Here is a 26103-nt window from a genome sequence, read left to right on the forward strand (position 1 = left end):
AAGACTTTTAAAATGGTCCACATCAAAAAAAAAAAATCTTAAAAAAAAAGATAATTGGGGAAATAGGAATATAGACTGCATGTTGGGGAATTAATAGTAACTTTATTAGGCTTGATAATGTAGGAAAATGTCCTTATTCTTAAGACATATGTATTGAAGTATTTAGAAGTGAAGTGTCGTGATTGTCTTACTTTGAAATGATTTAGTAAAATAAAGCCAAATTGTATAAACAGCTAGAGATAGATAAACAGGTAAAGCAAAATGTTAGCAATTAATTGTTGATTCTAGATGGTGGGTGTTCATTGCACTTATCTTTCAACTTTCCATATATTTAAAAGTTTTCATAATAAAAAGTTGAAAAAGTAGCACACATAGTAAAAATAATAATCTTGGAAACCCCTTAGGAAGATACCTGGTGATGCCTGACAGCCCTTCTCTCAATAAACCACACTCAATAGTTCCTACTTTACTGCTATAACGAATATTGTACATACATCTTCAGTTTAGCCCCAGACGAAGCTGTTGCTTGTTTTTAGGGGAAATGCAGCACAAAAAGCCCCCATTAAGTTCTAGAATCACCATCAGCCCACTGGGATCGACAGAGGAAAAAGCAGGTTCACAATCCCATCTAACAATGAGTCGTAAGTTCCCGTCCCACCCTTTTTTCTATAAGTAAGTTTAGATGAACCTGCATAAATTAAATGCACATCTGATACAACTTCCTTGAACCTTCCTCAAATCAGAACTTTTAAACAAGTCCTCATCTGTGCATAAAAAAGTAATAGGCCTCATTCCCTCTTTTTTCCAAATGGATGTAAGGTCAAATCAGCCCTGAGGATATAAAAACACATTATGCATTAGCAGCGTTCTGGTGTCGTTTCCTCCTCCCTGAACGTGTGTTAACCAGGAGGTCACGGCAGTGGTGGTTCACGCCGCTGCATGGACCACCATTAGATGCTGCAGCATCTAATCCACCTGGTTTTATTACCAGTACCATGTACAAGTCCACAGTAAGAGTCATGCTCAAAAAGGTAGTCCAGGAGCTGTGTTCATTGAGATTTCCAGAGTCGGATGGCAGAAGGAGAGAGCCTGGGTGGGGGATGACAAATGTGGGAGGCCCAAAAATCAAGTAAGAGAAGAATTTTCATCATCAGGCCTAAATAAGATAGCCCATTTAAAAAATGAGCTCTGTGCAATCAGGTTGTAATGAGCTTTTGCTTTTAGAGAATATTTATTTCAATTACTAAAGGTGAATAAGTTTGTGACAACTTACAAATAATAATATAAATATATTTCTATTATTTCTAATCAATAATAGAAATACCTTAAGTTATGTTAAGTATAAATAAGTGGTAAGTAGAATATGTGTGTGGTAAACATAGATAGGAAAGGGTGAAAGGAGCAAAAGATACCTACTATTCATGAGCCACCTGGTTACTGAATGTTTGTTATGCACTAGATATGCATGAGACTTATGAGGTACTGACTATACAGAGGCACTAAATATATATGAGCACTTAATATACATGAGGACTTAATTTGGCTACCCACTGGAGACACCCTATTCTGGCCCCATGTGCCCTCTGCCCAAGAAACACAAATAAAATAGAAATTAGCCAGCTGTTCATCTGGCTAATTGCCAAGCTGCTACTGTTGACCAGGTATGTTTGTCCCTGTGTTTTTATGATAAAGCAAGTGTGTGTCATTGGCCCAGGGCACCTTCAGTCTGTGGACCTCTTGCCTGCACTTCAACTCTGGTCCTTGCAGCCACATCCGTGGGGAAGGCCAATGCAGTAGAGAGAAAGGGACGTATTGGCATTGTGAACCCCAGGATACAGGTGAGGTCCTTCCGTCCTCTCTGTAGTATGTTAACTTACCCCATTTCTCCCCCTTCCTTCTCACTATGTTTCAACTGGTTTAATTGGACAGTGTGATCTGAGTATTTAAAGAAAAGGGTGAGGCACTATTTACCCTCACAATGAGCTAAACCTCGTCCAATCCATTAAGCGGGCCACATTATTGTGAAGAGGAAGAAGTTGATAGGAAAGAAGAAAAGTCGGTGACAGGACCATTACCAACCCCCTTGTAAGAGGCTTCAATTCCCATCCCCAACTTCTGACGTGGGCAGGAAACAGAATATAAAATCTAACACAGAGGGGAAAAGGAAAACTGAAGGGAAAGGTTCGGATTCAGAAAAAATTTTCCAAGTTGCTGCATCCCCTCAGTTCTCAATATCACCTTCCCCTCCCACGCTTTCAAATAGCATGAGGGCCTTTTGGAGGTGATGAGATCACTGCCACAATACTGTTTGTGCAATAAAGGCTAAATTTGATTAGAATGAAAAATAAATACCTCCATGAAAAGTCATAAATGCAACAAAACACAAAGCAATACTGAGACTGAGTCTTGGGCCACCTTCTATTTAAGACCTAAATAGACATTTCTCCAAAGAAGACATACAGATGGCCAATAGGCACGTGAAAAGATGCTCATCACTGGGGCTTCCCTGGTGGCGCAGTGGTTGAGAATCTGCCTGCTAATGCAGGGGACACGGGTTTGAGCCCTGGTCTGGGAGGATCCCACATGCCACGGAGCAAATAGGCCCGTGAGCCACAACTACTGAGCCTGCGCGTCTGGAGTCTGTGCTCCGCAACAAGAGAGGCCGTGATAGTGAGTGGCCCCCGCTTGCCACAACTAGAGAAAGCCCTCGCACAGAAAGGAAGACCCAACACAGCAAAAATAAATTAATTAATTAAAAACAAAAGTACCAATGCCACCGTGGATGTGAGGATTAGTCAATGCTTTAAAAAAAAAAAAAAGAAAGAAAAGAAAAGATGCTCATCATTGCTAATTATTAGAGAAATGCAAATCAAAACTACAATGAGGGCTTCCCTGGTGGCGCAGTGGTTGGGAGTCCGCCTGCCGATGCAGGGGACACGGGTTCGTGCCCCAGTCTGGGAGGATCCCACATGCCGCGGGGCGGCTGGGCCCGTGAGCCATGGCCGCTGAGCCTGTGCATCCGGAGCCTGTGCTCCGCAATGGGAGAGGCCACAACAGTGAGAGGCCCACACACTGCAAAAAAAAAGAAAAAAAAAAAAAAACTACAATGAGGTATCACCTCACGTCGATCAGAATGGCCATCACTAAAAAGTCTACAAATAATAAACGCTGGAGAGGGGATGGAGAAAAGGGAACCCTCCTACACTGTTGGCGGGAATGTAAATTAGTGCAGCTGCTATGAAAAACAGTACGGAGGTTCCTCAAAAAACTAAAAATAGAGTTGCCATATGATCCAGCAATCCCATTCCCGGGCAGATACCCAGACAAAACTATAATTTGAAAAGATACATGCACCTCTATGTTCATAGCACGTTCATATTTACAATAGCCAAGACATGGAAGCAACCTAAATGTCCTTCGACAGATGAATGGATAAAGAAGATATGGAATATTACTCAGCCATAAAAAAGAACAAAACAATGTCATTTGCAGCAACATGGATGGCCCTAGAGATTATCATACTTAGCAAAGTCAGTCAGTCACAAATACCATGTGATATCACTCTTATCTGAAATCTAAAATACAACACAAATGAACATATCTACGAAACAGAAAGAGATTCACAGACATAGATAACAAACTTGTGGCTGCCAAGGGGTGGGTGGGGGGGAAGGATTGGGACTTTGGGATTAGCAGATGCAAACTATTATATATAGAATGGATAAACAACAACATCCTACTGTAGAGCACGTGGAACTATAATCAATATCCTGTGCTAAACCATAACGGAAAATATGAAAAGTATCTATGTATGTATAACTGAATCACTGTGCTGTACAGCAGAAATTAACACAACATTGCAAACCAGCTATACTTCAATACATTTTTAAAAAAATAAAACCCCTAACTAAGCTCCAATGCTTCCCAATGGCACAGAAATGACCTCAGCCATTTCAGAATGCAATTTTCCACGATCTGCTATTATTTCAATTAATACAGAGGACTATTATGTTTTATGTCTTATGAGCAGTTTATTCTTGCTCCCAGATCAGATCGTGAGGACTGAAAATAAAAAAAGAAGAAGAGGAGTTAGAAGTTTTGTTTATCTGAAAGTCAGACCCTGGGAATCAGGATGATTACCCTTTACTCTGGGATGACAGATGGGAAAGACTTGTAGACAAGAATTGTTTGTATCTGCCTAGTGTCTCTCCCCTTCTTCTGGAAACTGCCCCTTCCCTCCCATGTTACTATGGTTACCATAGGAGCCAACACAGTGGTACAGCACAACGCCACACTGTGGTCACTGCTGATTGGTCTAGGAGTATCCACCCTACCCCGGCTGAACCAATCAAACCCCACCCCCCAGTGCTTTTGGATCTGAGAGAGAAAAGGCTGTCACTCTGCAGATGGCTGCATTTCCACAGTATGGAGAAATGGAGGAAGTCAGTCTGCAGAGAAAATGCAGCAAACAACAGACGAATTGGGAGCCCTCATGGGCTTCTGGTGCCTGGTTCCAGGGGCTTCTGAGATCCTGCTGCATTCCACGAGATATTCTTGAGATCTCTATAATTTTAAAAACTCTCCTTGTTTAAGCTAATTTGAGTTGAATTTCTATCACTTGCAACAAGATCTCCTAATTAACCTAAAAGATCACAGTCAAAAGCATCTTTTACCTTGTATAAATCTAGAAGAAAAAGAGAATAATTGAGTTGACAACTGCATAAAATAAACAAAGGCATCTATAAATTCTGCCTCAAAAGTGCAAAATTTGCACAGTTGGTACACAAGCCACTGTATGTCCCCACAGACCTCACATATGGCCAAAAAAAGAAACTGCTTTTGAATCTAAAAATGAGCTTCAATGTGCCTGGCATATTTTTGGTGTCAGCAGATTGAGAATGACATGGGCTTTTCCTCACAGGTGTCAGCATCTCTCACAGGCTGGCTTCTCCACTGCCTGAAGGGAAATGAGACAAGAAGACTAAGCAGAAACGAGAGACAGTTTTTCCTTTTGAAGGGGTACCTCACATCAAAAAGGCATCTATTATAAACTCAAAATGGGTTGAAGACCTAAATATAAGACATGATACCATAAAACCCCTAGAGGAGAACACAGGCAAAACATTCTCTAATATAAATCGTAGTAATATTTTCTTAGATCAGTTTCCCAAGGCAAAAGCAAAAATAAACAAATGGGACATAGCAAACTTATAAACTTTTGCACAGCAAAGGAAACTGTCAACAAAACAAAAAGACTACCTATGGAATGGGAGAAAATATTTGCAAACGATGCAACCAGCAAGAGCTTAATTTCAAAAATATACAAGCAGCTCATAAAACTCAATATCAAAAAAACAAACAACCCAATCAAAAAAAGGGCAGAAGGGACTTCCCCAGTGGTTAAGACTCCGCACTTCCAGTGCAGGGGGCGTGGGTCTGATCCCTTGGCAGGGAACTAAGATCCCACACGCCGAGTGGCCAAAAAAAAAAAAAGGCAGAAGACGTAAATAGACATTTCTCCAAAGAAGACGTACAGATGGCCAACAGGCACGTGAAAAGATGCTAAACATTAGAGAAATACAAATCAAAACCACAATGAGGTATCACCTCACACTGGTCAGAACGGCTATCATCAAAAAGTCCACAAATAATAAATGCTGGAGAGGGTATGGAGAGAAGGGAACCTTCTTCCTACACTGTTGATGGGAATGTAAATTGGTGTAGCCACTATGAAAAACAGTATAGAGGTTGCTAAAAAAACAAAAAATAGAGCTACCATATGATCCAGCAACTCCACTCCTGGGTATACATCCAGAAAAGACTAAAACTCTAATTTGAAAAGAAAAAATATATATATATTCACACACACACACACGGGAATATTACTCAGCCATTAAAAAGAATGAAGTATTGGAGTTGCAGCAATATGGATGGACCTAGAGAATATTGTACTTAGTGAAGTAAATCAGACAGAGAAAGATATATATGATATCACTTATATGTGGAATCTAAAAAATAATACAAATGAATCTATATTCAAAACAGAAATAGACTTAGACATAGAAAACAAAATATGTGTACAAAAGGGGAAAGAGGTGGGGAGGAATAAATTAGGAATATGGGATTAACAGATACTCACTACTATACTAAAATAGATAAGCGGGCTTCCCTGGTGGTGCAGTGGTTGAGAGTCCGCCTGCCGATGCAGGGGACACGGGTTCGTGCCCTGCTCTGGGAAGATCCTACATGCCGCGCAGCGGCTGGGCCCGCGAGCCATGGCCGCTGAGCCTGTGTGTCCGGAGCCTGTGCTCCGCAACGGGAGATGCCACAACAGTGAGAGGCCCGCATACCGCAAAAAAAAAAAAAAAAAAAAAAAAAAAAAAATATATATATATATATATATGCAACAAGAATTTAATGTATAGCACAGGGAATTATATTCAGTACCTTGTAACAACCTATAATGGAAAATAATCTGAAAAATATATATATATAACAATCATTTTGCTGTATACCTGAAACTAACACAGTATTGTAAATCAACTATACTTCAATAAAAAATGAAAATAAAAAATACAATCCAAGGGAGTATAAGGGAATTAAAAGGGATTTGGGGTGATGAAAAGTTTACCATAGAATTGTCCCTTGTTTTTAGCACTTTTAAAAAGTTGGTCATGTCTTACCTCCTTTGAAGACAAAGTATGTGTCATCAGCCTTGTTTTAAAGAGGCAGTAGGCTTCAACGGCCTGGGGACAGACTGTCCCAAGTTCATATGCTGGCTCTGCCACTTACTATGGCTGTGATTTTAGGCAAGTGAGCAGATGTGGGCTCAGTTTCCTCATCTTCGAAATGGAACAGATACTATCTACCACGCAGGACTGCCATAGCCTTGCTTGGAGCTGATGTTAAATAATGTAGGTAAATGTACAAACAGAGGCTGTGAGAGAAGAGAAAGCCATGCCACCTTCTTTTGCAAAAGAGAGGTGAGGCCACAGTAAACAATGACCAGGCCAGGTGTGTGTGGAGTATTAGAGACTCTGTCACTCTAATGAGTTGTGAATTTCAAAGCATTTCAGCCTGATCATCAAGAAACATTCGGCTTCCTTCCAAACACGGGGGCCTGGGATGGGTCGGACAGCCTGCAGCAGGCACAGGACCTATTGTCTGAAGACGTGGATCTGCTCCTGATCTCTTGGCTTGACCCTCACAGTGGTCAGCAATATTTCCTGTCTGTCTAGGAACTGGACTTCCTTTGGTGACAGTACCAAACTCTTCCTTGGAACAGGAGGTTAGTATTTAAAATAGCATTAACTGTGCCAGGAATGATAGGAATATGTACCAAAAAAGTGCATAGAGAGAAGGCTGGGCAGGGAACTATAGATGCTTGGGGTGTGGGAGAGAAGGGCAAATGTCCATGCAGGAAGGAGCTGAGGCAGGCTGGATGTGGTGGGCTGATAGCGGGCCAGCCTATGTGAGAAGTGTCCCTTTCAAAGGCCAATAAGGACCATTTTTGGCCCCAGCAGGATGAATAAGCCTCAACAGGCTTTGAAAGGCTTTCAAATCAATCTTTTTACAGATTCTCATATACGTAACTACTTTCTACCATCAGAACTGTATCCATATGTACATGGATAATAGAACTCTGAAAGTGGCTAAAAAATGAGGACCTTTGCCCTAAAAAATGTGATGTGCTTCCCAAACTCTGCACTAAATTTCAAACACCCACTGACCCCCCAAATATCTGGACACCCCACTAAGAGGGATTCCTTACTCGCCTGACAAGGGTGCAAGAGGCTGCAGGCATGGATGGCACTTGTGTTACCCATGCCATATAACCAGGTGGGAGTCATTTGAAAATACAGGTGTCTACTATCATGTTTAGGGACCTTTTGTTTTTAACCTCTGTTAAGCAGCTCTGTCATATGCCTCCTACTCTGACATTTTGCAATGACAAAATAATTTGTTTACATATACATCTACTACATGTTAAGGTTCACAAGATCAAGACTGTGTCTTATTCAATTTCGTGTCTTTATGATTGAATAAATGCTTATTGACATTTTATTTAAAAAAAAAGAAAGAAAGAAAAACAACAAGAAACTGTTCCTTGGAGCAAATGTCCCTTCCCCACTTCCAGTGGCTCTAGTGGGACTGCCAATCACGAAACAGTGTCCACCCAGCTCCCTTAGGGGAGCACGTAAACAAGGCCTGTCCAATACTCTTGACCACAGTGATTGGCCAAGGTATAGCTATGTGATTGGCCAAGGTATACCTATGTGACTGGAACCAGGTCAATAAGAGTCCTATGCTGGGATTTCACATCTGGATTCTGGAAGCATAAACTTCTCTCTTTCCTCTGGAAAAGTATGGCTGTCTGTGGTTATCCCCTCCCTCCAAAAAAGTCCATGTGCAGTAGGAGAAGACCAAAACCCCAAGAGTGACAAAGCTGAGAGAGCATACCTGGATACAGTGGTATCTGAAGCCTACCCATCAGTTTCCCTCAGTCAAATAAACCAATCAATTCCCCTTTCTACTTGAGCTTGTTTTGATTGAGTTTCTATCACTTGTAGCCAGAAGAGTCCTAATACATTAAACCTTATTTTTCTCATCTGAAAATTAAATAGTTAGGGCTACAATGTTCAAAGTCCCTTCCAAAGCCCCAGAGTTTAGAAATTTCTTACCAAATGGCTTAGGCAAGGGTAAAGACCAGGCACTGGAGAAAGAGACAAGACCAGCATGGCCCGGAAATTTGGTTGATATTTAAAATTCAAATCTCAGATCTGGCACCTAAAACAATGCCTCACACATGGTAGGTCTTGTTAAGCATTCTTAAGTTAACTACAGGCAATGGCAGGTGTTGTGGTCCAGAGATTTTCCCATTTCTAGGATGAGTTTCCTCCCTGAGTCTGTCTCTGTGACCCTCTTTCTCAGCTTACTGGAGGAGCTGTAGCAAATATTTTCACAAGGAACGGTGGAAATTCTGAGCTGAGCACTGCCCCAACCAGACCCAGAAGAGATGTCTCAGAGCAAGACACCTCCCAGGGTCCCACCTCTCTGAGGGTCCTGCTTTCTTATTCTCCCCATTCTGTTCTGGTTTCACTCATGATGTTCCCACCAAAACTCTCCCAACCAAAACCATCCTCTTGGCTTCTCTCCATGAACATCTCTGTAGCACCCATGGTCTGGTGAGAGATGGCACAGCACCACCCCTTGCCCAGGAGGGTGGGGAAATCCCATAGGGTTGGTAACACCCAGGGCCTCTGTCTCCTTAGACGAGCATGAGAACCAAAGGACACAACCTACAATTAACAACGTCAACTCATGAGAGGACTGAACCGCTTGGTAGGTAGAAAGGATGTGTCATCCAAGTGTCACCAGCCCTTCCCGAGGCTCTCTGCAGACAAAAACTCCAGCCAAAAAAAAGGAAAACCACAAATGCAACTCCTAATGCCTTGAGAAGTCATGCAGATCTGCAGTGAATGTTTCCAGGGAGGATGAGGAGGGGGTTACAATACATTCATTCAGCAAGACTTTCCTTAAAATTTTTTTGAAACATCTTTCTTTTCCCAGAATGTCTATTCCTTAAGACACTGACCACTCCCTTCGCTCCCTCGTGCCCTGTCGCCGGCTCCCTCCTTGGCCCTCATGTGTCTCCCTCTTCACTTCTCATCTAGAGCCATGTGGTTCCTTCTCCTCTTGCCTTTTCCAACCCATTTCTTATCACCTCTTCTCCCCACTCCCACCCCCAAACCCCACAAATGTCCAGGACCTGGGTGAGCTAACACAGGATGCTTCTTCTTTACAAGCTAAAGAGGAATGGAATTGCAAATGCTTCTAATGGTTTCCTCTGCCATGTATATAAACATGGGAAATTTGCGAGCACAGAGATTCTAAAACCTTCCTTTCCAAATAAAGAAGAAAAGGAAGAGTTCACAGAATGCGTGCCTTGCCCTAGCACAGCCTGCACAGTTCATTCTAGCAGGCCCGAGAGTCACATTTCATTATAGAAAATGTATCAACTAGAGAATACCTCCAACGTCCTCCTCCCCGGCACTCTGGGTATTCTTGTCTTCAGTTCCAATTACCATAATGATGGTTACAGAGCGTGTCCTGGCTGGGAGTGAGGGTGTTTCCACTTAGCTGGGTTTCCTTCCTCCCCCACAATGTCATGGAGGATTATGCTCCAAGTGACACAGAGATGATTTGGCCACAGAGGAATCTGGCAATTGACCAGGCCCTGAACCATCTCCCTCTGGTGTATCTTGAGGTCAGTTTGTCTAACTTTACCAAGAAGCTACAGGGCCCGGAAGAATCAAAGCAAAGACAAGAGACCAAGATCAACACAACAATTGACCTAACTGCCTAACAGACTCTAGTCACTTTGACACTTTTAACCATTTGGGAAAATCTTACGAGCTGGCTAAGAATTTGAGGGCTGATAGGAAACTGAAGTCAACAAAGCATTAGATTCTGTCATCTATTTGGTTGCAATTAGCCAGGGGCACTTTGTTTGCTCCCCTGCAGCAATTACTAACGTTAAATGTTACCCCTGCAAGGCTACAACTGACAGAGGGTCCCTTAAACCAAGTGTGCATCTAACAGGTTCCTTTTCAGCAGCAAGTTCTATAAACCAGACTTGTGCTTAAAAGTTCACAAAATATTTTTCAAGGACAAACAGTTTAAGAGGTCTCACAGCCATAGGGAGGGTAATCAATTGTCCCGGCTTTCCCGGGACTGAAGTTTCCCAAGACATGGGACTTTCAGTGCTAAAACCAGGACAGTCCCAGGCAAACTCAGGGCAATCTCTACATGTACCCCAACCCTAGGCTAGTGACTACTGTTGAATCAGAAGGAAGGGTGGGGAACACTGAAAGGAGGGTAGAGAGGGAGAGAAAATAAACACCTTCAAAACAGCCAAGTGCTCACAGAAGGTTCAATTTCTCTGTAGTTCAAAATCAACTACAAATATCAACTGTTCCAAAGTGTGTATAAACTGTTTTGTCAACAAAGGATTTATGGCCAATGACTTTGGGAAATGCTCCAAACAAAATCCCATCAGGTCTCCTTCACGTAGTCTCTATGCACATCAACCCATCAAAGGCTCTGAGAAGTCCTGGAGTGGTGAACATATTTAATTTGGTGCTCTCAGGGTGTCCCAAGTTTATTTGACCACACAAGATTTTTTCACTTGATGGTTATGATCATGCAACTGAACATTCTTTGAGAAATGGGGATCTTATCCATTTATGGATATGTGTCAACAAATTTCTCTTCGTACTCAGTGAAAAGCATGCTGAAACTTAGCTAACAGAGAGCCAGGATCTATATTTTTAAAAAGACATCTGAGGAAAATGACTGAGATATATGTAGGATATTAAAGATGAATGAAACCAGTAAAAAACAGTGCTGAAAAGACTAAAGACCTGAACTTGAAACATAATCTGAATTGAATTTTGTGTCTGATAGATGTAAGAGATATTTTTTCTTTCTTTCTTTTTTTTTTTTTTAATTTTTGGCTGCGTTGGGTCTTCGTTGCTGTGTGCGGGCTTTTTCTGGTTGCGGCGAGCAGGCTTGTCATTGCGGTGGCTTCTCTTGTTGCGGAGCACGGGATCTAGGCACGCAAGCTTCAGTAGTTGTGGCATACAGGCTCAGTAGTTGTGGCTTGCGGGCTCTAGAGCGCAGGCTCAGTAGTTGTGGTGCACAGGTTTAGTTGCTCTGTGGCATGTGGGATCTTCCCGGACCAGGGCTCGAACCCGTGTCCCCTGCATTGGCAGGCAGATTCTTAACCACTGCACCACCAGGGAAGCCCCTAAGAAATTTTTTATTCATTCATTCATTCCATTTATTCATTCAAATTAATTAAGCATGTATGTGCCAGGCACTGTGCTAGGCCCAGGGATATTGCAGTGAACAAGAGAGAGTGATAAGGTCTCTGATGCTTGGGGCTTCCTATCTTAAATTTCACTAAGTATTAAGTAACAATCTTAACAATGAGAAAAAAGTACAGGGGTCCATAGGAGGTGTCTCTAGGTCAGATTCAGGAGGCAGACATGATGCATTCCCACAGGAGGTGATGTCAAGGCTTAGACCCAATGGATAAAGTGGGTGGGCCAATGCAGTGTGTGTAGGAGTGTAGTGCTGGGCAGCAGGGGACAGTGTTCTGGGCAGAAGGAATAACACATGCAAAGGCCTGTGAAACAGAGCTCAGAGCATTCTCTACACAGGCAAGGGTCTTGTTCCTGAAGTCAGAGGTAGAATTCATTTTAACACACAGAAGGGCCTCCATACACCTTGACTATTATTATTATCATAATCACATAAAGGAAGAGAGCTCTGCCTCAAGGGGAGGTTAAATCTGACCCTTCCTACACCTCTAAGGGTCTACGGCTTTGTGATTGGGAGAATTCTATGATTCCCTTTAGAGTCTGTTTAAAGCTTATAGACCTCTCCTCTTGTAAAGTTCCTGCAAAGTCATAAATCTACACATGAATAGACTGTACATTTCTGATTTCTTTTTCCTTCACTGTGCACCGGTTCCCTTTTTGTTCCCCCAAAACAGCCACAATGCCCACTTCATCAACCTTGACATCTCTTGGCTTCTTTACCAGATGCTTCCAGTAACCCAAGACCTACAGGGCAAGCAACATCAACGGGTGCTTAGTGAGCCACTTAGATTTTTTAAATTAAACCACAAGTGGTGATGCAAACATGACTTCCCTGAGTGGTAAAGCACAGAAGCTTGGTGGAGACTTTGATTAGTAAAGCCAACCTCGGCAGTGTCCTCTCTGGAGCATCCGGAACAGGACATATAACGGCTGGGACTGTCCAGGGAAAACACTTACCCCTCTGAAATTCCAGGCTTTAGGAGACGGAAACATGGGAAAGTTGTTTTGCCGCTGCCGTTTAGGCCTGGAAGGGGACAAAAAAAAGAAAAGAAAAAAAAAAAGACGATGCATTCATTATTCATTGGTTAGCTCTTCAGAGGAAATCACCAATTTCAGATGTAGCTTTGTCAAAAAGAGAGATGCTTGGAGAGATGGTCCAGGCAGGTGAGGCAGCTACTGTTTTCTACAGCTCTGCAATCTTTAGCAGCCAAACTCACTGCAAACTCCTTCCCAGGCCCCCAGGAGGAAAGCTCCAGAGTCCCTTAAAAAAGTCAAAAATTAAAAGATAAAAGAAAAAAAGAAAAGAAAATCTAAAATTCAACCTGGATGAGATCAAAAAGCCAGACCAAACTCCAATCTTGATCTTTATTTCTCACACACAAGCAGTTCCCAAAGGGATGTCATCAGATGATGTCTGTAGCTTCGGCGGAGCCTGGAACCCTCCCTTGTTGCTCAGTTGCTGGGGAGTTCCTGCACCTCCACTCAGGCCACACTGGAGCTCTAAACTCTTACAGGGATGACTGACAGGACATGCAGCCGCTGCCTAACAAGTTAGAACTGGTTTTCTCGCCTATTAATCTCTCCCCACGAATCAACCGCCTTAGATGTGATGGAGGCAGCTTCAAGTCGGATCTGCACAAGCGGCAGGTAACCGGTACAGAAAAGGAAAGATGCAGCAAGGGGGCTGGGCGGCTCCAGACACACCAGGAACACCTTACTTCTGTCTTGTAAAGTGAATCCAATTTTGTAGCTGCCAACATACCCACAAGGATACCTCTTACAATGTTTTTCTGGAGTGGTAAATTACTCCTCCCCAAAATGCTATGTCTGTCAATATGGATATTCAAATGTCATGCTTGCTTGAAGTACCACTTCACTGAAAAACATCCCTGAAAAAGGTCCACCTTGCACTTGCCCTGAGGTTTTAGTCACTGATGTGCCAAAGGGTGGTGGTGTTGGTATTTTAACATGATACTCACACCTTTTCTTTGACCTCCCTGCCACAATAAGCGGGAATGCAAGGCAGGATGCTTGTAGTGACCACTGCACAGGCTCTGCAGTATGTCAGGCCTGATAAAAATCTGGACTGACTCTACCAGGCATAAGAGATAAATAAACAAAATACAACATAATTATAATAATAGCAGCAGCTGACAGGTACTGGGTATTTAAAACAGCATATGCTAATACTTTACGTAGTTAATCTCACTGACTCTCCACTGGGAGCCGAGGTTCACTGTTGTACCCATTTAACAGATAAGAAAACAGACACCTAAGGATATTAAGTGACTCAACTATCACCATACAAGTGAAATCAGGATTCTGTTCTCAGGTGTCTGATCTCACACCCCATGGTGTTTTATTAGCTGTGTGACCCTGAGCCCGAGGCTTAAGCTCTGGAGCTTTCATATTCCTATGTGCAGAACGAGAAATAATACCCTGTACACAGAGTCAAGATGAGATGTGGGTTCTAACTCCAGTGCTGTCACTGCTAAGTTCTCAACAGATGTCAGCACAGTGCCCACCCCACCCCCAACCTGCCCTCCCCCACCCCTCCAAATCCTGGCTCCAAGGACAGCCTTCAATCAGGGACAGAGGATTGACACAGCAGAGCTGGGACAACTCACCAAAACAGAGGGGAACTCCCTCCTGCTGATGTGTCTTTATATTCAACCCCATTCTTCTGCATCCTCCTCCTCCTCCCCCACATGTACAATAAAAACCCAGGCTAATAACTTCTCAAGACAAACAGAGAAAACGTGGGTGGTTATTTAGATTTAATACTCTTCTCTTATTAAGTAACATGTTGGTCTAAGCTCTTCTGAAAAGACATTTCTCCCTTAAAAAAAAAAACACAAAACTTAGAATTCAACAATACTTCTCCCTGGATACTGCTCCCTCCCCTCCCAGGTTATAATTGGGCTTTGCTCTCCTAATTATCTGATGAGCTTCATTGCTTCCGAAGCAACAACATATACCAGAACATTCCTAGTCAATGTGCCCCTGTTTTGTATGTTGCAGTCCACAGAAAATGAAAATCACAATAATTAACAGTGACTGAGTTACATGATGTGCCAGGAGGGACTGTTCTAAGTACTCTGCCTATATAATCTAAGTCTGAGAATAACAATTAGATGGGTTATTATGTTAGGCTATACTCTAACGTTAATACATGATATATAGGTAGCATTATAATGGTGTTATACATTATCATATTTTATATATTTATATGTGTGGCCTTACATATATTTAAATAAATAACGTTGTATCATAATATGTTTTCATATAATATTATGGTATAATGGGGATATTATCATTACCCTATTTTACAGATGGGCTAAACCGAGGCTCAGAGAGGTTAAACCAGATGCCAGAAGTCACACAGCTGGTAGGTGGCTAAGGTGGGATTCATACCCAGATATGTCTGACTCCAGATTCAGGGGATGTAGCCCCTTTCAAATAGAGAGAAGCCCCACCAAACAGGGCTTCCATGCATTTGGAAGAATGCAGCCTGGGGGTTCCTTGTGGGAGGGCACCAGTTTAGCAGGGCCTCACACTAAGAGGCCTCATAGGCAAAGAAAAAGCATCAGAGCAAGTCTGTCAATCCAGGGCACTCTTGGGCAACGCAGTCGCACCCTCCTTGGCTGGGGAAACTGCCAGGAAACCTACCTAGAAGACGGCTGTCTCTAACTGGTGCTTCCCCCACCCCTGCGTTCCACCACCTGCCAGGCTTCCAGATCATTCACATTGGCTGGAGTTCCTTTTAACTATCTCATCTGGCATCATAAGTCGTCCCCAGCCGAACACTACCACCCACGTGGTTTTGAAGGACAGCTTCGGGGAGTACAAGGCACCCTCCTGAGAAGACTGTGAGGGAACTGGCAGCATAAAGGACAGTAGCTCAGAAGCCTGTGAAGGCCAGGTCCTCATCACAGGAAGGGCAATCAGTCCTGGGTATATTTCTTCTGTTTTAGAAGCAACTTCTTTGCACTGTCAGCGAAAGTCCAAGGGAGAAAATGGCACTTGGTTCTACAGGTTTCTCAGACACAAAGATATGCAGTTGGACTTCCTGACAGGGCTGGGAGGAGTTACCTATGATGTGTCCAGTCCTCAGGCCCCTAAGTGAACCAGGTCTGTGCACGGTGTGTACACACGTGGTTAGGAAGCACAGCCCATCCACAGATGTCAGAAGGGCAACGCTGACCAGTCATCATCCACCTCCACCTCCATGGCGGAGCTGATGGGAGCCAGGGCTGGGCAAGCAGCAGGAGAGAAAGTGCCAAGACAGGAGGCACAGATTCTTGACTGGAAGGAGGTTACAACCTTAGGAAAGGTTGGAAAGAAAAGTTATAAACTCTCCACCCTCGGGAGAGCTCATAGTAGAAATGGAGAAATGCCCACAGTAAGAGTGAAAAGTCAGGATTCAAGGTGCGTTTAGGGAATGATCTCCGATTCAGGTGTGTGTGTGGCTGGAATCAGAGAGAATAAGCTCAGCGGATTAACAGGATGTATTTTCCCATCACATGAAAACAAGTGTGACTCTTTCCCAGCGCCTTGAGAAGAGGGTTGATGACCATTTCCACAGCATCTCCCAGGAGTGTGGGTTTCAGGTTGCGTCTGCTGCCTGCACTGTGGGGGCTGAGTCTGGTGTTCCGGGTGGAACTGACTTGGGGCACCCAGAGTGCCTCCCTCCCTTTCTTGCTGGAGGACTTCAACTAGGCTACTTACTTTTTACTCCCCTTGAGCCTCCATTTTCTCGTCTGGAAAGTGGGGAGAATAATCCCTTTTTACAAAATTGAAACATTAATGTACCATAAAAGAAGTAAAAAGGAATAAAAGATGGTTGATTAAAAAAATACTAACGGGGCTTCCCTGGTGGCGCAGTGGTTCAGAGTCCACCTGCCGATGCAGGGGACATGGGTTCGTGCCCCGGTCCGGGAAGATCCCACATGCCACGGAGTGGCGGGGCCCGTGAGCCATGGCTGCTGAGCCTGCGTGTCCGGAGCCTGTGCTCCGCAACGGGAGAGGCCACAACTGTGAGAGGCCTGCGCGTAGCAAAATAATAATAATAATAATAATAACGTACTATACAAATGTTTGGCAGAGAGTCTGGCCCTTAATAGCTGCTCAAATTAGCTGTCATTATTATTGAGAAAATGCCTTCTTTAAACCAGTAAAGGGGATATTACTTATAATTATCATTGGCAAGGCTCATGCTGGAGAGACAATGAAATATACATCTAATTCTTACAGATTGGGTAACATATAAGTAAAATAAAACAAAGACTTTAAGGTGCTATGAATATTTTGTTAGGTGACAACAACATAGCCCTAAATATGAACATGATGTAACTCTGAAAAGAGCCCCGCCTTCCCATTCTAATTTCCTGCCCCCCTTTTCCTTTTCAAAGATTACTACCTTTGCCAGCATGTTTTATATGTTGTAAATATTTTAATATCTTAACTGTCAACCCAGAGCATATTGCTAAAAAACTTTCCTTGGATTTCTTTTCTTTTGTTTTACCTCTCCCTCTTTCTCCATGAAGACAACTGTAGCATTACTAGGAAAACCAAACAGCTACACTTTATAGGAGAAATTAATGCCAGTTACTTTTATTCTGGTTGGACCACTTAAGATATGGTGGTTTCACATGAAAGAATGACCAACATCACTAATCATTAGAGAAATGCAAATCAAAACTACAATGAGATATCATCTCACACCAGTCAGAATGGCCATCATCAAAAAATCCAGAAACAATAAATGCTGGAGAGGGTGTGGAGAAAAGGGAACCCTCTTGCACTGTTGGTGGAAATGTAAATTGATACAGCCACTATGGAGAACAGTATGGAGGTTCCTTAAAAAACTACAAATAGAACTACCATATGACCCAGCAATCCCACTACTGGGCATATACCCTGAGAAAACCATAATTCAAAAAGAGTCATGTACCAAAATGTTCACTGCAGCTCTGTTTACAATAGCCCAGAGATGGAAACAACCTAAGTGTCCATCATCGGATGAATGGATAAAGAAGATATGGCACATATATACAATGGAATATTACTCAGCCATAAGAAGAAACGAAATTGAGCTATTTGTAATGAGGTGGATAGACCTACAGTCTGTCATACAGAGTGAAGTAAGTCAGAAAGAGAGACAAATACCATATGCTAACACATATATATGGAATTTAAGAAAAAAAAAAGTGTCATGAAGAACCTAGGGGTAAGACAGGAATAAAGACTGTGTCCTACTAGACCTACTAGAGAATGGACTTCAGGATATGGGGAGGGGGAAGGGTAAGGTGTGACAAAGCGAGAGAGAGGCATGTACATATATACACTACCAAACGTAAGGTAGATAGCTAGTGGGAAGCAGCCACATAGCACAGGGGTATCAGCTCGGTGCTTTGTGACCACCTAGAGGGGTGGGATAGGGAGGGTGGGAGGGAGGGAGACGCAAGAGGGAAGAGATATGGGAACATATGTATAACTGATTCACTTTGTTATAAAGCAGAAACTAACACACCATTGTAAAGCAATTATACTCCAATAAAGATGTTAAAAAAAAAAAGATATGGTGGTTTCTTTTGCTTAAATGTCGTTTTAGTTTCTGTTTTTGGTACATAATCAAGCATCAACTGGCAGGTGTTTAGCCAGGTAAAGACCCAGTTCTTCCTGGAAAGAGATAGTTTGCAGAATGGAAGTCTCATCACTTTGGCTTGTCTCTCTCTTAAATGAAAGTACAAAGGCACCACTCGGTACCATGTTTCTGTGGCTCAATGAGTCATGTCAGCTTCATTCTACTCATGCCATGACTGCAAGTCCAGCTCTTTACTTCCTGATAAATATTGGGAAAAAAGAATCACAGAACCTCAGAATGCTCAGCTGGCAGCAGTTGCATCCTCTTTGCAACAGTCCCGTTGAGAACGCACCTGGAAAGAGAGCCCTCACCCCTTGGAGAATGGGTCTGTACCTCTTTATGTATAATGGGCTCACACATTAATTTCTTCACCAATATTTATTGAGCACCTACTGTACACCAGGCACAGTGCCACACGTTACAGAGACAGTGGTGAACAAAACAGATCCAGTTCCTGCTTTCGTGGAGCTTGCAGAAGAGCAGCCAGACCAAAAATTGAGAGAGACAGAGAGAGATTACAACATGGTAAGTGTTTTTTTAAAAAAAGAGTGGTCATGGGGAGTGCCAAAGTGGCTCAATCAAGGACTGAGGAGCCAGAAGAAAGACCCAGTCAGGTGATGAGAAAAAGGAACTGTAGGCCAGGCCACAGGAAAAGCATGCTCAAAGTGCAGGAGGTAAAAAAATGGATCTTTGAAAAGATTAACCAAATAGACAAAACTGGTAAAGCTGATCAAGTTAAAAGGGGGTGGGGAGAACACTGATAAATACTATTACAGATGGAGGCACAGAACTACAGACACAACATCAAGTAAATGACAAAAGAATGCTATCAATGACTTGATGCCATTACATTTGAAAACTTAAACAAACTGCATATATTCCTTCAAAATATATAGCTTATCAAAAATATCTCAAGGAGAAATAGAAAACCTAAAAAGCTCAGTAACTAATTAAAAAAAAAAAAAAAAAGAAAGAAAGCACCAGGCTGGACAGTTTTGCTAATGAATTCTACAAAACCTTCAAAACAACAGATCATTCCAATCTTATACAGACTGTTCCACAGAAGATAAAAAGAGTCCAGAGTTAAGAAGTAAAGGAGAGACGACACATTTGAACAATTGGAATTAAAGTATGACAACTGAAATGTCTGTAAATAAGGAAATGGATTAAATGAAGCTATATTCATTCTTAACAATGGAAGACCATATAGAACTATATATTAATGAAAAATCTTCAAAAAAAAAGGAAGAAAAAAGAATGAAAATCCAAGCTGGAGGAGATATGCATATGATATGATACTATATAGGAATGCACAAAATAACACTCTGCTTATAGCCACATGTAGTAAAAATGTAAGATAAAAAGGCTGTATTAACTGCAGAAGAGAGCTTCCCTCAGGGGACAGAGAGGGGAGAGAATCTCTGCCTGGAACATTTCATTTATTCACAAAAAAATTCTGAAGCCAATAGCGCACAATGTTACTGTTTATTAAATCTATATGGGGGGTACAGAGGTGAATATTATAATAGTTGATATTTTGCTATATGGGTGAAATATTTAATAAGTAAAAACAGTAATAAACAGGAATAAATCATGGCAAAGCTATACAATAAAATACCAGGCATCCATTAAAAAATAATGAGGTATACTAACATCCTCACCAGCAGAGACCTTAAAATTCATTATGTGAAATTAGACACAACATGTAAACTCATTTAGGTACACACACACACACACACACACACACACACGCACGCGCACATGCGCGTACAGAATCAGCTACGTGTGCGCAGAGTGAGGTCCCTGGAAGAGCACACGCCCAACCGTTGACGGTGACTGATTATGTAGCTGGGGTTCGGGGGAGGGAGCATAAATGTGGACATTATCTTTTACATTATGTATTTTTAAATCATTACTATGGAAACATATTGTGCATAAAATGGAAATTATAATAATGTTTATAAAAAGGCCTTGACAGGCAGGGAAGGAGGTAAAGAGGCATGAGATGAGGCTGAACAGGTGGCCAGGGCAGAGGCTTAAAGGCTGGGGTTGGGGGTAATGGGGCTCCACTGAAGTTATAAAGTGGGGAGTGACATGATGAGATTTGCCTTTAGAAAGATCTGTCTGGCTAGAGAAAAGAGAAAACAGCCGAGGGGGTCCAGAGTGAAGGCAGAGACCTGGGCGGCTCCTGGAGCCATCCAGACCCACTGCAGCTTCTCTCATGGGGCACTTTCAAGATGCTTAAGGCACAGAGGTCAAGTCTGTTCAGATTTCTCTTCCATTTTCCACCCATCTGCCAGTTATTTTCAGAACAGTGTTCAATAGAAACAGCACATGAGCAACGTATGTAATTTAAAATTTCTATGAGTCATATTAAAATGGTAAGAAAAAAGGCAGGTAAGTTTAACTTTATTTTTTTGTTTGTTTTTTAAAATTTTTTTTAAATTTATTTTTATTTTTTGGCTGCATTGGGTCCTCATTGCTGCACGCGGGCTTTCTCCAGTTGTGGCAAGCAGGGACTACTCTTCGTTGTGATGCGCGGGCTTCTCATTGTGGTAGCTTCTCTTGTTGCGGAGCACAGGCTCTAGGCACACAGGCTTTAGAAGTTGCGGCATGCAGGCTCAGTCGTTGCGGCACGCAGGCTCAGTAGTTGTGGCACGCAGGCCCTAGAGCGTGCAGGCCTCAGTAGTTGCAGTGTGTGGGCTCAGTAGTTGTGGCGCACGGGCTCTAGGGCGCATGGGATTCAGTAGTTGTGGCACGTGGGCTCAGCAGTTGTGGCTCAGAAGCTCTAGAGCGCAGGCCCAGTAGTTGTGGCACATGGGCTTAGTTGCTCCACAGCATGTGGGATCTTCCCGGACCAGGGCTCGAACCCACATCCCCTGCATTGGCAGGCGGATTCTTAACCACTGCACCATGAGGGAAGTCCCATTTAATTTTAATAATATAGTTTACTTCACCCAATATATCCAGTTATTATTATCAGTTCAACATGTAATCAACAGAAAAAAGAATTAGAGATATTTTACATTTTTTGTACTAAGTCTTCAAAATCCACTATTTCACCCTTGCAGCACATCTTAATTGGCACTAGCAGTGTTTCAAGTTCTCAGCAGTGACAGGTGGCATGTGTCTACCGTATTGGACAGCACAGTTACAGAAAAACAGAGCATGCAGTTTCAAAGAGCCTCAGACTTTGAAAATCCACCACTCTCTCTCAGCAGTTAGTGACCAAAATGTGTAAGTTGAGACCCACATGAAAAGTGAGACATTCTCCAAAAAGATTTTTGTATCCATCTGAATTCAAAAACATTCAAAAGAGCAAAATATTTCACAAAGGCTTTAGAGATGTAGTCTCTAGAAAAACCAGTGGAGATGATCTTCAGGTCACATTGCTACTTGAATGGAGCAACAAATGAAATTCTTCCCCAAATGGAGCATATCCCAAACAAATGTCTATGATCTGTTGCTAAATAATGGAGAACTGCTCTAACCAAACTAATTCCAAAATTAACTAAAAAGAGAGATTGAAGTGATTCTTTTAAACCCATGAAATTATTATATTTGTAGTTCCCTAGCCGATCCTCTAGTAACCATATTGAAAAGGTATAAAATTTCATCAAATGATGAATGAAAATGGATAAACAAAATGTGATATATGCATAAAATGGAATATTATTCAACCACAAAAAAGAATAAAGTACTGATACATGCTACAGCATGCAACAACCTTGAAGACATTATGCAAAGTGAAAGACGCCAGACACAAAAGGCCACATACTGTATGATTCCATTTACATGAAACACCCAGAATAGGCAAATCCATAGAGACAGAAAGTGGACGAGTGGTGGCCAGGAGCTAGGGGAAGACAGCGAATGGGGAATGACTATTTAATGGGGGCACAGTTTCCTTTTGGGGTGATAAAAAAGGTTCTGGAATTAGAGAATGGTGATGGATGCACAACACTGTAAACATACTTAATGCCCCTGAATTATTATACACTTAAAATCGTAAATACTATGTTATGTGTAGTTTACCACAATTTTTTAAAAAGTGAGGGTAAAGATATTTTCAGGCAAAATAAAAGATATACATCTCATGGAAAAAATTCTCATGAAATAATAATGCAAAGTAAAATGCTATTAACTATTCCACAAAAGGGAATTATGTAAGTAGAAGCCAGGAGAGCATTCTGTGCAGCTTAGGAATTGACAAAAAATGGCTTAGATGTGAAGTTTTATCAGTACTGTGAGAAATCAGCCCTACAAGTCCCTGTTTCTGAGACACATATTTACGTGAATCATTCAACAATGATAAAAATTCCCACAGCCTCTGGTTTTCTGTGCTTCCTCCCACTCTCCACCCCCAGCCAGGTCTCTGTGCTCAGATATTCTGCAGCAACACCCGTTCCATCTTCTGCTCCCATCTCACAAGCCATTCTGCTGTGTTTCTTTTTACACTTGAGTTTCCTGCAAAGCTTTTATCTTTAGAACTTTTCACAGGTACAATCTTCCAGAAGAAGAACTCCCATCGGTAAATTTCAGGGATTCTCAGGTGGTACCATAAAGGGGCAGTTGGGCACATTGGTTAAGAGCACAGATGTTGGAGCCAGCTCTGCCATTCACCAGCTGTGTGACACTGGACAAGTGACTTAACCTCTCTGTTCCTACTTCCCCCTTCTGTAAAATGGAGGTAATAACAGGATTCCCTTACAGCGCTGTTGTGAGGATTAAGTGAGTTAACATATGTAAAGCTCTTTTTTTGGCCACATCATGCGGCATGCGGGATCTTAGTTCCCCAACCAGGAATCAAACCCATGACCCCTGCAGTGGAAGTACAGAGTCTTAACCACTGGACCGCCAGGGAACTTCCAACATATGTAAAGCTCTTAGTGCTGGGTACACAAAAGGTGCACTTTAAGAATTATCCTCGGGCTTCCCTGGTGGCGTGGTGGTTGAGAGTCTGCCTGCCGATGCAGGGGGCATGGGTTTGTGCCCTGGTCCGGGAGGATCCCGCGTGCCGCGGCCGCTGAGCCTGCGCATCCGGAGCCTGTGCTACGCAACAGGAGAGGCCACGGCAGTGGGAAACCCGCGTGCCACGGAAAAAAAAAAAAAAAAGAATTATCCTCCTTCTGGGTGATGAGCTGGAAGGCCGGGGACTATGTGATTTGGATTCACTACTGTCTCTACACTCCCTGCACTTAGTAGGATCTTATTTATATTTATTTTATTTATATTTATTTGTTTGTTTATTTATTTATTTTGCGGTATGCGGGCCTCTCACTGTTGTGGCCTCTCCCGTTGCGGAGCACAGGCTCCGGACGCACAGGCTCAGCGGCCATGGCTCATGGACCCAGCTGCTCCGCGGCATGTGGGATCTTCCTGGACCGGGGCACGAACCCATGTCCCCTGCATCGGCAGGCGGACTCTCAACCACTGCACCACCAGGGAAGCCCTATTTATTTTATTTATTTGGTTGTGCCGGGTCTTGGTTGCGGCAGGCATGCTCCTTAGTTGCAGCAGGTGTGCTCCTTAGTTGTGGCTTGAGGGCTCCTTAGTTGCGGCTCGCCAGCTCCTTGGTTGAAGCATGTGAACTCTTATTTGAGGCATGCATGTGGGATCTAGTTCCCTGACCAGAGATCTAACCTGGGCCCCCCGCATTGGGAGCTCAGAGTCCTAACCACTGCGCCACCAGAGAAGTCCTGTGGATCTTATTAAATAGCTGGAGAGGGCTTCTCTGGTGGCCCAGTGGTTGAGAGTCCGCCTGCCAATACAGGGGACACGGGTTTGTGTCCCAGTCCGGGAAGATCCCACATGCCGCAGAGGGGCTAGGCCCGTGAGCCATGGCCGCTGAGCCTGCACATCCGGAGCCTGTGCTCCACAACGGGAGAGGCCACAACAGTGAGAGGCCCGCGTACTGCAAAAAAAAAAAAAAAAAATAGCTGGAGAATGAATGCTTGCCGTCAGGATTTCTGTGGTCAACAGCATCACAGAATAGCCTTATATACACACTGACAAAACATGAATACAACCACATGCACTTAAGGGGGGGAGAGAGAGAGAGAGAGAGAGAGAAGTTCCATAGTTGAAGGCATCTTGTGTGGCCTTCTGTGCACTGGATATGGACCCCCAGGGAAGCCTGGCACGGGGCTGTGGATCTGCCCCCATCGCAGTCTTCCCTCCTCCCCCAGGCCTCTCTCAGGCTAAGCTGGATCACGATAGGCACTTTCTGAACAAAAGATCTTCAAATTCCAGCCAGCTCCTCAGGCCAAAACTGTCCAAATGAACAGAATTGGCAGGAACACTGGTCGTTAAGGGCAGGTCAGGCTCCAACGTGATACCTTCCCCAGGGCATTTAAGAGCACTTTGGATTATATGTGATTTTCACCTTCCTAACCCCCCTAAGGTTCACTTGCTATCTCCTTATCCAGGAAAAAGTACCTACAAAATGCCATAACTGCTCCCAGCAAACTAAAACTCCAAACATTCTAAGAGACACCATCCCATCATGCCAAATACACCAAGGCTCCCATTTATTTCCACGTTTCAAGTCCACATGTTGTTCATTCACATTTCCATGTGTTAAGCAGCTACCATAAGCCTTTTAAGAACAATGTAAGGCTACCAAAAAGAGACAGCAGGAACACAAGGTGGTCAGAGCATGGGATCTGCAGCCTCCAAGACCTGGGTTCAAGCCCAAGTCCACCATGCAAACTTGGGCAACTTAGGGAACTTCCTCAAGTCTCAGTTTCCAACTTAAAACAGACATGATGAGACTTAGACTTCATAGGGTCGCCATGAGGAGTAAAGTGCTTTGCATGCTACCTGGCTCACACTGAGCACTTAATAAATGTTAGCTCTAAATATTTGCCCAGTATCTACCATGTGCCAGGCATTGTTGTAGGCATAAGGGATACTACAGAGAAAAACACAGTCCCTGTTCTTTGGAAGCTTATGTCAGGAGTTGATAAATTCTATGAAGAAAACCTATGGAGGGTAGGAGAACAGAGACAGTGGGAGTAGCTGCTATTTTATATGGAGTGCTCAGGGCAGGCTTCTCCAAGAAAGTGATGTTTGAACAGAACCCAGAAGAGGGGGGAGAATGTCTTAGGTGGACAAGACAGCATATGCAAAGTTCCTGGGGCACGGCTAAGGGGAAGCAAGGGTAGTACAGCTGGAATGGGAGCAAAGAGCAGAGAAAGCCACGGAGGGAGCAGGAACCAGATGGCAAAGGTCTTACAGATTATTGCAAGGTCTCTGGATTTTAGTCTGAATGAGATGGGAGACCACAGAAGGATTCTGAGCAGAGAAGAAACATGGTCTAACTTTTAAAAGGACTGTTCTCAACGCTGCGTGGGGTAAACAGCTGAAGGGACAAGACAAAGGGCAGGGAGGAGGTGAGGGTGGCCAAGTGAGGGACAGGAGGGACTTGGACCAAGATGGTGGCAGCAGAGGTGGTGAGCAGTGGTGGAGTTATGTACATATTTGAAGGTAGGGTAATGGGATTTGCTGGTGGATTGGATACAGAAGGTAAAATAAAAGAGAAGTAAAGGATGCTCTAAGAATTTTAGTGTG

At 43.1% G+C, this 26103-nt stretch overlaps 1 protein-coding gene across 3 annotated transcripts in view; it reads right to left on the reverse strand.

The window, feature by feature from the left end:
* ARHGEF3 (Rho guanine nucleotide exchange factor 3) overlaps positions 1–26103 on the reverse strand; it is a 310231-nt gene that overhangs the window by 192958 nt on the left and 91170 nt on the right. For 2 of the 3 annotated variants that reach the window (XM_022572818.3, XM_089919495.1), the window contains one exon: positions 12843–12909. The exons of the other annotated variant lie outside the window; for it this stretch is intronic. In XM_022572818.3, coding sequence (XP_022428526.2) covers positions 12843–12909 — 67 coding nt within the window. The remainder of the gene's footprint in view (positions 1–12842; positions 12910–26103) is intronic. 3 annotated transcript variants of the gene reach the window in all.

This window comes from Delphinapterus leucas, chromosome 10, assembly GCF_059928025.1.
Source record: "Delphinapterus leucas isolate spDelLeu-1000000601 "Yukka" chromosome 10, BTC_Dleu_Yukka2, whole genome shotgun sequence".
Lineage (NCBI taxonomy): Eukaryota > Metazoa > Chordata > Mammalia > Artiodactyla > Monodontidae > Delphinapterus > Delphinapterus leucas.